Source organism: Tripterygium wilfordii, chromosome 6, assembly GCF_013401445.1.
Source record: "Tripterygium wilfordii isolate XIE 37 chromosome 6, ASM1340144v1, whole genome shotgun sequence".
Lineage (NCBI taxonomy): Eukaryota > Viridiplantae > Streptophyta > Magnoliopsida > Celastrales > Celastraceae > Tripterygium > Tripterygium wilfordii.
In genome coordinates, this window is record NC_052237.1 from 9210670 (window position 1) to 9222752 (window position 12083).

General features: G+C 38.2%; 2 protein-coding genes across 3 annotated transcripts; both read left to right on the forward strand.

The window, feature by feature from the left end:
- Nucleotides 1–1366: 1366 nt before the first annotated feature.
- On the forward strand, nt 1367–2758 carry LOC120000295. Its single transcript, XM_038848318.1, has one exon. It carries the CDS (start codon nt 1424–1426, stop codon nt 2474–2476), a length of 1053 nt encoding a protein of 350 aa, XP_038704246.1. The 5' UTR covers nt 1367–1423; the 3' UTR covers nt 2477–2758.
- Nucleotides 2759–7787: 5029 nt separating this feature from the next.
- On the forward strand, nt 7788–9479 carry LOC120000921 (AT-hook motif nuclear-localized protein 17-like). Of its 2 annotated transcripts, none has more exons than XM_038849089.1 (2): nt 7788–8825; nt 9086–9479. In XM_038849089.1, the coding sequence occupies exon 1, from the start codon at nt 7969–7971 to the stop codon at nt 8821–8823; it is 855 nt and encodes a 284-aa protein (XP_038705017.1). In that variant the 5' UTR covers nt 7788–7968; the 3' UTR covers nt 8824–8825; nt 9086–9479. The 2 variants fall into 2 exon arrangements, with proteins under 2 accessions (XP_038705017.1, XP_038705018.1); XM_038849090.1 differs by having other exon boundaries at nt 9118–9479.
- Nucleotides 9480–12083: the final 2604 nt, after the last annotated feature.

Below are 12083 nucleotides of genomic sequence, written 5' to 3' on the forward strand. Positions count from 1 at the left end.
GCAATACCACTTTCCTTTTTTCTTGTCGCCTGGACTCTTGTGGTGAATATGCCTTCCAATGTGATCTGCTTCGACCCCCTTCCACTCCGATCTGCTTCGACACACTCCATCTCTGATTTACTTCGCGGATCTACATATCTGGTCTGCGTCTCCCTTCTCTGTCGTGAGCTGTCGTCGAGAGTTTTCGTCTGAATCAGGCGTTTCACCTATCAACGGGTTTTTAAATAAGCCGCTGGTTCATAGTTCGATAGATTTGACGAAATAACCCACGGTTGGTGATGACCCATTGCACAAACGGTCGAACTACATGAGTTTGCTCGTGTATACCTCCAAGTCACAGGTTTCACGGTTTGACTGACGGGCTGATCCGGGTGTGAAAACTATGAATATTACAACTGTTGGTTCAAACTTACTACCTCGGATATCGTATACCTTAAGTCTGAAGATATAATCAACTAGACAATTGCCACTACAAGGTCAGCAAGGTTTGGTATTCATGTTTACATGGTTAGTTCATTAATCATTAACTCCTAATTTTAGATGGCCAATTCCATTAATTAGTTCAAATACTAAACTGCATTAGTTTATATGCACTAAATTTATCTGCATTATTTGTTGTTGTTTTGTTAAGGTAATTATATATTGAAATTTATGCACACACTATTGCAAATAAATAAATTATATACTATGTATATCAATTATATGCTCTACAGATAAATAACGTTTATGCATCGTAGATAAATTATATGCTAATTTACTATGCAGACAAATTATATGCTCAACAGATAAATAGTTTTAATGCATTGCATATAAATTATATGCAGTGCAGATAAATTATATGCAGTACGGATAAATTATATTGAGTGCAAACTAAATTTATATGCCAGATTTTTTTTAATCTCAGAATATATTGATGAGTGATCATGTTTGGAAAAGTTTTTCACGTTGATTTAGAATCTATAATTTTTTTCAAAGTTCGTCATGTATTTTGAGAAATAAATCATTTTGAAGTATTGTTTAAGAAGAGAAAAAAAAATCAAAACTGATAATGTGATGCATGGAGAAAATGTGAGAGAGCCTAAAATGAAAAGCCACTGATTCATTAAATTTTATAATTTTATTAAATATAGATGGACATATATGTAATTCAACATATTGTGTCCTCATAATTAATTTTTTCCCCCTAATTATTCTTATTGAGATAGGTCTTCCAAATTGGACTTATTAGTAATTGTCCATTAATAATTTATTACAAAGAGTTTCGGCCCATTAGGCCCAATGTTAATTATGCCGTGGAAACTGGAATGACATCAATCGACAGTCTCGCTTTCTGCGCCTCTGAGGGGATTGGCAAATGGCAAGAATGTATAATAAAATGAAAAGACCAAAACACCCACCAGCCCACAACGAATATTAGGCTGTAATGCAGCAACACATCGGACTATCGCAGGCTCAAACCCACGTCTCCCTTTTCCGCCTTCATAGACGCACCACATCTCCGAGAAAAACAAAAGAAATGACGGACAATCCGAATAGAACCGAAGCAGAACGGCTGCTAGGAATCGCCGAGAAGCTTCTAGGATCGCGAGACCTCAACGGCTCACGTGAGTTCGCGATATTGGCCCAAGAAACCGAACCCCTTTTAGAAGGCTCAGATCAGATCTTAGCGATCTTCGATGTGCTTATCGCCGCCGAAAAGCGCGTCAACAACCACCACGACTGGTATTCCATCTTGCAATTGGACCGGCGGTCTGACAACGAACTCATCAGGAAGCAGTACCGCAGGCTAGCCTTGCTCCTCCATCCGGACAAGAACAAATTCTCCTTCGCAGATCAGGCTTTCAAATTAGTTGCAGATGCGTGGGCGGTCCTATCGGATTCGTCAAAGAAGATGTTGTATGATAGTGAAATGTCTCTGTTTTCGAAGATTGATTTGTCTAATCAACCGAAGTTGCCAGTCCGGAAAAGCCAGATCCAACGCCCAACCAGTGCTAGAAAGACTAGCGCTCAATCTGCGAGGAATAAGCAAACCGCTTGCCAAAACAACCACGAGGATCAGCGGATGAGATTGTCGAATTTCTGGACAATTTGTCCTTACTGTTACAATCTGTACGAGTACCCAAGGGTTTACGAGGGATGTTGTTTGAGGTGCCAGAATTGTCAGAAGGCTTTTCATGCGGCGTTGGTTTCATCTTTGCCGCCGTTTGTACCGGGGCAGGAGGCTTATTACTGCTGCTGGTCGTTCTTCCCCCTCGGATATACTTTGGAGACTCCGGAGAACGTAGGGAAGACTACAGCAAAAGCAGTTGCAGGATTTCCCAATTGGATGCCGCCAATGTTCGCAGGTGAACAAAACGGCAGTGATAAAAATGGTGGTGGTGGTGGCACGGCGGCAGCGATCCTGGATGGAAGGGAAGCCACGACGGAAGCTTCTGCCACCAAGAAAAGGGGAAGGCCCCGCAAGAATGCCGCTTGAAGGTGAAGGCAGTAGATTTGTTGTGGTACACAGAGCATTGGAGAGAGCCTGCATCTTCTTCGTTGGTGCTGGCTGAACTTGGGTAAATTGTAGTTACTGTTGTTGCATTTGCATTGCTATAGTTATTATTGTTTTCGTTCAGGAATTTGACTGGAAGTGACTGGGCCATAGTTGGACATGTAATTTAACATTGTAGTTTGTAGCAATTGTAGTTTGTAGCAATGTAATTGGGGCAGAGTTTTTGAGCTTTGCTTTATAGAATTTTAGCTTGAACATATTGAATCTTTTTGTGGTCAAACCATATGGATCTAGAAGTTTTTGAGTTTGATTCTCAATAGGAGTAATATTCATGTGTCCATGTACTGGGCACTGACCCAATTTATCATGTGGTCAAGTGAAAAATTTCTGTGCGTGCGGGATGATGACTTGAGTTTAGATACATAGAGTAGTTGCAATACCTTTGCGACCATGTAATGGGCGTTATCCCAACTTATCATATTGTCAAGTGACAAATTTTTATGTGCACGGGATGACGACCCGAGTTTAGATACATATTGTAAGAGCAATACCCTTGTGACCACGCATTGGACGTTGACTCAATTTTTCTTGTCGTCGAGTGAGAAATTCTTGTGTAGGCGTGATGATCCGAGTTTAGACACATGGATAACCAAATGACAAACTGTATGGAGTCATTCTGGATTTAAAAAAAAAAAATTGCGTGACAAGTGAAGATGAACATTCTGCCCGAACTAGTTACTTATTTGTTTTAAGGTACAACTGGTTAGGTTCCAATTGGCGTGTAAATGAATGTATGTACCCCTGATTGGTATGTGTTTCCAATAATGCTAGAATGGTTCACAGAGTTAGCAGAGTATATACAAACACCGTGACTCTCACTGTATTCGAAATCGCCATGAATGCGAGTTAGGTGGATAGCGCATGGCATATATTGATCAATGATGCGTCCTCGTTCAGTTTTCTTCTGCGTATTTGTCTCGTCTTCAGTATTTCAAATGGTTGTGTGTAAACTATCATTTTAGTAACTAAAAGATACACCTTTTTTTTTTTTTTCGTCGTTTTGTTTACTCTAAGATTTTTCTTCCCAAACTCATCACTCAAAGGACAAAGGAAAATCATTCTTGCTAAATAACCCAGTAAAAATTGTTCCAAATCTTCTCATATCTATGTGGCAAGTCACATCATCCTTCCACATCAGCATTTTCTCTCTATAAAAACACACACACACACTCTCTTCTACCTTCACTTTCTCTCTCCTCTCTCTCTTATCCCTCCCACTCACGAAAGCTTGCACTGCCACCACCGGAGCTCCTTCATCCCGCCATCGATCGGATCCATTGATCCACTGAACGGAAGCATCTGACCACCACGATCATTTCCCGACCCTCCATACCACCTGTCCCTGTGCGTATCGTCAAAAAAAAACACCCAAAGGAGGAGAACATCTCGACACAAATCGCGTCCATCCGACCACCTCCGACGACATTTCCAGCAACGGACCCCATATTTGGACTTTACACGTCAAGGTGCACCTTACCCAACCATTTTTCAGCCAGATAGCCACCGGAATCAGACGACCCCGAGCAATTACATTGTTTACAAGACAATGTAATTTGTCGATCCGGGCTTCCAGTCACCTCCAACAAAGTCTCCGACCACCTTCACCTCCAGCAACATCTTCGATCACCTCCAGCAATGTGATAAGCAGTCTTTGTGCTTTGTTTTTTTTCTTGCTTATTTTTTCTTATTTTGAAAATAACAGTTTTTTTTCTTATTTTGAAAATTACGCTGTTATGAATGAATTGAAACAATATATTTACCTTGTTATTTTGACTGGTTTGTAATTCAGTTTTTCCCCAACTTATATTTAGCATATTAGGGAAAATACATTGTTTTGTTGACAATGTAACTACAGGCATGTGTTGTAGGAAAAACAATGTAGCATTGTGTTTAACAATCATTTGAATGAAATATGTTTTCGAGATAATATATATATATACATTGTTATTCTTGACTGGTTTATGTAGTGCATTTTTCTCCATCTTATGTTTGTCTATTATGGAAATGACATTGTTTTGAAAACAATGTAAACGTAGGTTTGTGTGGAAAAAAAAAACAATGTTATAATATGTTTGTGTGAGAAAAAACAATGTAATCATGAGTTTATATGACAAAAAAATAATGTGCATAAAGACACGAGATAAAAGATGAAAGTGTGAGAGAACATGGAGGGAGTATTTAATTTTTAAATTTTGAACAAAAGAGGAATGGAGAGAGAAGAGAGAAATGAGAAATTTAAATTTCAAATGTGTCCATCCATGTCAACATGTTTTCCATGTCATCAAGCTTAGGTGGCAATGCCACATGGGATTGGGAAAATTTGGGATCAAAAGTATTGGGACAAATAACATTTTCGAAGGAAAATGCTAAAGAGTCCACCACCTTGATAGCCCAACTCATCCCAAGTCCATATGGCATGTCCATGTCAACAATCCTATGTGAACAAGTTTTTTAATTTTGAAAATTTCACACAAATATTCACTCTCTTCCCGCCCTCTCACGCTCTCTCTCTTATCCATCTCTTCCTCTCATTGTCAGAACCCAAGGTCGATCGTCCGACCATCGATTAGGGTCACCGACCCACCGAACTGAAGTGTTGAAGCGCCGTGAATCATCCCCAGCATTTGTTTGCTGTCAACAGTCAGCTATTTCATTTGAATCTCACATTGGAGTTGCGACCAACCAAAACTTTTGGAACCCGATCTTGTCATCGTAGGCCACCCCTCCGCTAACCATCACCACCACCGTTAGAATTGCCTTGACGAACTCTATAGGTTCCAGCCTTTAGACGATCGAAATAGTTATTCCATTGATTTAATATGTCATTCCATTGACTTTTTTTCCCCAAGTTTTTTTAAATTTGGTGGATTTACAAACCATGGATTTAGTTATTCCATTGAATACTTACAATTTATTATGTATTTGGATGTGTCAGTGAGTTTTTGCCTTTGAAAAGCTTGAGAAGAAACACTAGTTGTATTTTATGGTAATAACACATCCATATTTCTTACTTATTACTGCAATTCTTTTGGGGTATAGTTGTTCCCTGATATTAATTTTTCATCTTCTTGCTTTGACTGGTAGATTGTTGGCATATGTTGATTGAAAGTTGAAACTATACCCTTTCTTCTCTTCTTTTCCTTATACTTCCTCAATCACATAGATTTCTTCAACTTGGAGATGGAAGCCCTTAAAACAATGGATTTAGTTATTGTTGATTGTTGATTGTTGATTGTTGATTGTTGATTGTTGTTTTTGTATTTGATCTCATTGCCTTTGGTTTGGCTATTGCTGCTGAGCAGAGGAGAAGCATTCTGAATCAAAGAATATCCCTTTCTTTCTTGCAATTTCAGTCTTAGATTTGTAGTTGTGATTATGGGTTTTGCGTAATTATGCTAATGAGTTGTGTTTGGTAGCTGAGAAATTCAATGAAAGAAACTGAATTTTGAAGTGAAATAAGATATTTCAATTGGGCAGCCATGATAGATTCAGATGAGCTTGAAGCCGTGACGATGGTGCGATTGTTTTTTTTTCTATGTTTAAAATTATTACATGTAATAATGTTTTTATTAAAAATGACATGTACCAGCCACATTGTCAAAAAATTGTTGATCTGCGACAGAAATGAGACATGCCAGTAATTTCCGGCAAAAATTTATTAGAATTGAACTAGAGTGATCTATTTGTCTGAATTTAGCATATTGAGTGACCTAATTTGAAACATTTTTCCTTCAATGATCCAATTACAAATACCCCTATCTTTCAGTGACCTACGCATACTTAATCCGTAGTTAAGTTGTAATTAATAAATTTATATATATCATGTGATGTAATAATCACTGATTAAGTGATTAGTAGTGACTATCACTTGATCCAGACCATTAGTGATTTATGATTTTCGTATCCGTTTGTTTGTTTAGTCTGTCCGGGTTCATTCTGAGACAATGTTTTGTCTTTTTTATGTTTATTTGTTTAGTCTATCCGTTTTCATCTCGAGACAATGTTGTCACCCCAATGTTTTCTAGTGATTGTTTGGTTTTTTTTTTCTTGAATCCGAGTGCCTCATTTCCTTAACTTTGGTTTGTAATTTCTTTGACTAGTATCGTGGAGCTAGGTCAAATTTTACTATCATAGAATAAACTATTTGGGCTTATACTCTTTTAAAAAAAAAAAAACGGAACTGTTATATCTTGCAATCTTGTTTTGCTTCAATATTTCTCAATGGTCATCACAATCACAGAGAGGTGAGAGCAATGGGTACGCCCTAGTCCAACACCTATGGCTACGATTAGTCTTTTCCAGGCACCATGAACTTCAAAGAGCACAGAAAACCTTGGCCCGATCCATTCGTCTCCTAGAGGAAGAGAAGAGATGATCTCAGCCGCCGCGTCATCAACTTATTTTCGTTTACCTAGCTGCGGGCGAGGTCCCACTCCATAAAATCCACTTTTCGAAAAATTCTCATTGGTCGAAATTTGGTAGGAAAATCATTCAGTTATTCGAGATCAATTCTCCCCAATTAAAGCATTCAAAGTCAAAAAAAAATTTATATCAATGTCTTATGATGAATCTAAATACATGACATCTATATGAAAACATGAGGACTGGCTTGAGATTTTGATGACACAAAAGAGAGTGCATTAGATACGGTTATCCTAAAGTTTGCATTCAAAGTTTGAAAAAGCTTTGCAATTTAAAGTCACTAGTCCTAAAGGATTAAAATTGCAAGCTAGTAACATATTGGAGTTGTGGTGATAGACTCGGTTCTTTGAATATAATTACTACTCAAATTGAATATTTTATATAAATAAATAAGTGTTACATTGATTATTTTTCATTTGAAAGCAGTGAATAAGACTCTCTTCAATAGAAATTATTATAATTTTAATTATTGATTATTTATTAAATTCAAATATTTATTTTATTTTTCATTGAAATCAAATTTCAAATATATATATATATATATTTAATTTAATCGATTGTGAATCAAATCAATTTACTCATTCAAAATAATCACTTTCAAGTTTCAATGCCGTCGGTCCCTTTTTTCGCTTTACAAACTAAATTTGGAACAAAGCAAACCAAATCCAAAACAAAGGCGGTGTAGCTGGTCGCCTTCAGCTAATCTCTTCTCTCACTTGCCTCCACTGTTCAGTGTACCCCCACTTGTGGACCCCACACTCCATAACCAGCGGCGCCTCTATATTCTTAAGTTTCCAAGCTCACCCACCCCCCCTCTCTCTCTCCCCCCCCCAACCACCACGCTCTCTCTAGAACATTCAATATCCACTCCTCTGTTCACTAAAAACACAATCAAAATCACCAACTCTTGTCTCTATTCTTCCCCTCACCCTCTCTCTCTCTCCATCTCTTGCCCAATCCAAGCGAAACAAAGACGACTAGAGAAGAGAAGCATGAAAGGCGAATACGTAGAACCTCATCAACACAAAAGCAGCCAAGGCATGTTCTCCAAGCTGAACCCTTTCTCCCACCACTTCCAGCTCTCAGAAGACGAAGACAACCGAAGCAACACCACTCCCACCACCTCGGCCCAACCCCACAAGCCCAACCCCAAAGACCCCGGTAGTAACGATGGGGCTACCATTGAGGTCGTTCGCCGCCCCAGAGGAAGACCTCCCGGCTCCAAAAACAAGCCCAAGCCACCTGTTATTATAACTCGGGACCCTGAACCTGCCATGACTCCCTTTCTTCTAGAAGTTCCTGGTGCAAACGACGTCGTCGATGCTTTATCCCGATTCTCTCTACGTAGAAATCTCGGGCTCTGTGTTCTCACTGGATCGGGTACCGTTGCTAACGTCACTCTGCGTCAGCCGTCCGCGACTCCCGGAGCTACCATAACGTTCCATGGTCGATTCGACATACTCTCCATCAATGCTACGTTTCTTCCCCAAACGACTTTGCATCCATCTCCGAATATCTTCACGATTTCGCTTGCGGGCCCGCAGGGGCAAATCGTGGGAGGAGCGGTTGCGGGCGGGTTGATGGCTGCGGGTCCGGTATTTCTAATTGCGTCTTCTTTTAACAATCCGAGTTACCATAGGTTACCGCCTAAGGAAGAGGCGGGGAACTCGGTTTCTGGCGGCGGAGGTGGAGGAGATGGACATTCTCCGCCGGTTTCCAGTGGTGGTGGAGTGAGCGGGACCCCCGGAGATCAGTCGTGCGGGATGTCTGTGTATAGCTGTAACTTGGGCACTGACGTAATTTGGGCTCCCACAGCGAGGCCACCGCCTCCACCACCGCCTTATTGAGGGTTTGTATCTGAAAATCTGCTTAATTAATTTCTTGAAATATTAATTGAGGATCATTTTGTTTGATTAGTTTTTAAAATTCTGATGTGAGAAATAGTGTTTGTTTCTTCAATTCAAGTTGTTCTTGTTTGATTGGTTTTTATTTTTATTGAAATTTTAATCAAAACCATATTCAATTCAAAGGTCGTGTAATTATGAGATGTGTGCAGAACTGAAAAGATGAGTCACGCGTTCTGTTCAGAGTCTTTAATGGTGTCTGCAGGGTTTGAATGACAGAGTGAGTGGTGTGTACAGGACGAAGAAGACCAACGTGGATGTTTGTACTTTTTACATGAAATCGTTTGATTCAGTGTTTGATTCAGTGTGTGAATGGGGTTTCTTTTGTGGGTATTTGGGTTGCTTTGCTTTGAAGTTCGAGACTGAACCCATATCTGCTTTTATGGCTGCTGCTACTGCTACTGCTAAACTGAGCAGTCCCGTCAGGCAAAAACAACTGTGCATATAGAGATTAGGGTTGTGGGTTGACAGCTAGCTCCTTTTCAGTGTGTTGTGTGTATCCAGACTGACTAGAGAGAGAAGTTGAGTGTGAGAGAGACTTTATCTATTAAGGCTTGAAAACACAATCTATAAGGCTTTATTTGGTGTTTTGTTTGAGATGTCTCACCCTGTCTTTTCTATCTTTTGTACTTGAGTTTCTCTTTCTGTGGCTATGTTCTGCTTTATGGGATAAAAAAGAAGACATGGCAGGACATCACTCTCCCTGAAGGTCCCAACTCTTTCAAAGTTTGAACAAATTTTTGATGGCCAAATCAAACTTTGATTCTACTTGGGCTTAATTTAGGCCTTGATATGATGTGTATATATATATATATGAGTATCTTTTAATAGACTCATGTGCTAGTTTTGCAATCATTCCATTCCCCCCCCCCCCCCTCCCCGACTCATGGACTTTGATTCTACTCTAACGTCACTATTTTTAAGTAGTTTGTATTGGGTATCGGCCTAACTAATCAATAAAAACTAACTTGTAAGGGTAGGTTTACGCTTGCTTAGTTAGTTTGGTTCGAGTTTAGTTAATGTGGCGTTCAAAGACACGTATGTTGAGTTTTTTCTTGGTTATAAAGAAATTGTTATTTTTTTGAAATGTCGAGTGGTGAGGAAGAGATGCTTACCCTATTTGATGACTTGCTTTCATTGGTTTAGATCATTTGCCATAAATGGCCCAATGGTCCCAAGGACAGAGATATGTATGTAGTATTTAAATTGGAACACGAGGATTTTAATAACTTGATAATGATCAAAAACCATTAATAAGTCTATCTGCTTTGTTTCCGTGGATAATATATTGATAGTGCTAGTTACAACATTGATTTCCCTACACCATTTAACAATCAATTTATTTGTAAAACGCCCACAGCAATTTATAATTATGATATTATCAGAATTTTTTTTATTTGGATCAAAAGTGGGAATTAATTTTGTGGACACAAAATTGAATGGGTGTAATAAAATTCAACACAAATCACAAATGGAGGTCACATTTGTTGTGGGATGTCGGGAAAAAAGTCAGCCAAGTTGGTTTACACTTTTAGGAGTTAGGACTAAAGAAGAATTTATGATTATGAATATATATATATGTATATATATATATATATATACGGGTTTGTGGGTGGTTGAAGTGTGTTATTCACTGATAATACTTTAAAATATATTTTTTTTTGTGAGAAATGTCGGAATATGAAACGTGCCATTTCTGAAAGGGAAGCACTATCTCAACCCCTACTTTTAACCCCCTACCTTCTCTAGATTACTTTAATGACTTTTTTTAATCTCATCCGTTGAATGACTTTTCAATGGTTTGAAATTGTAAAAAAACATCACCTTTTGCTTAGTGGTCCTTGCATCGTAAAACTCGCCAGCCCCTTTTTTGACCGTTCATGTATTCAATCCACCACTCTCTCATGGACTCCAACTCAATATATATTCTCTGTATAGGACAGAGAATATATTCTCTGACTATACATGTGTACATATATGGCTATAAATTGAGAAGAGTTTGCAGAGCATTTAAAGAAGCTGCAAGAGCTATAGGGCACGTAAATGGTAATCACTACGTCAAAGTTGGTTTGACAAGGAATTATCCAATGCCTCCCATCACACCTGAATGGGTTCACGGTAGACATACTTGTGCAGCTGCATGGGCGACTCCGTATGCGGAACGATTAGATGCGTACATGCACTATATGGATTCATCAAATCTTCATCTGAAGCTTTTATTCATGTACTTGAATAAATTATTATCTATGTCTTACAAAATTATGATAATTAAAAAAAGCAAACAAATAATCTTAATCAAAACATTTAAATTAATAAATGTATATATATATTCTCTGCCCTATATGTGTATATGTATATATCTATATATATATATATATGTATGTATATGAGATGAGACATGATGAAAAGACATGACAAGACAAATAGTAACAACCTAGTGGGCAGGGGTTAAAATAGGGGGGTTTGTTTATCAATTTCGTTTCTGAAATAAGGATGGCTTTGGAGGAGGTTATTGCCTTAGTTTGAGTATCTTTTGACTAATTTTTACTAAAGCGTGCTTTGAATTTTTCTTAAAAGCCTTATCAAAGCAAAGCTTTGATCTTAGTCTTAATTAATTAGTTCTTTTTATATTTTAAGCAAAATAGGCTTCTTTATTTCAACTTTGGCACGTCAGCTCCTGATAACGCTATAAAAGTTGTCAAGATAGATACAAAAACTTTCCAATAATGGGTAAGACCGAGAAATAGAGCTTTTTTTAAGTGTGAGGTGGCACTCTTGGTATTTATCTATATATATATATGTGAACTCATGACTTGAGAGAAAATTAAACCCTGAAATATGACTCACATGCACCTCATCATAAAATCAACACCGTGATTGACATGAAAAATAGAGCTATAGCAGCCTATGATCAACTTGCCTTGTTAAAACAAAAAGAAGTTGCCTTGTATAAGATTTTGCATCTTCATAGAGATACCATTTCCTTACTCTTCTTCTCTTGAATCATCCAAATTATATATATATATATATATATATATATATATATATATGTAACCCACCCTTAGTTCTAGACCCTCTTTTGTCGTCGCGATGCATGTCAAACACAATGATATCAGTAGTTGTTCACATTTGACTTGGCTTCACATTGTGTCGGATGTGCATTTCAAACTTGTAGTGCAATTCAAGCAATTGATTGATCCTTT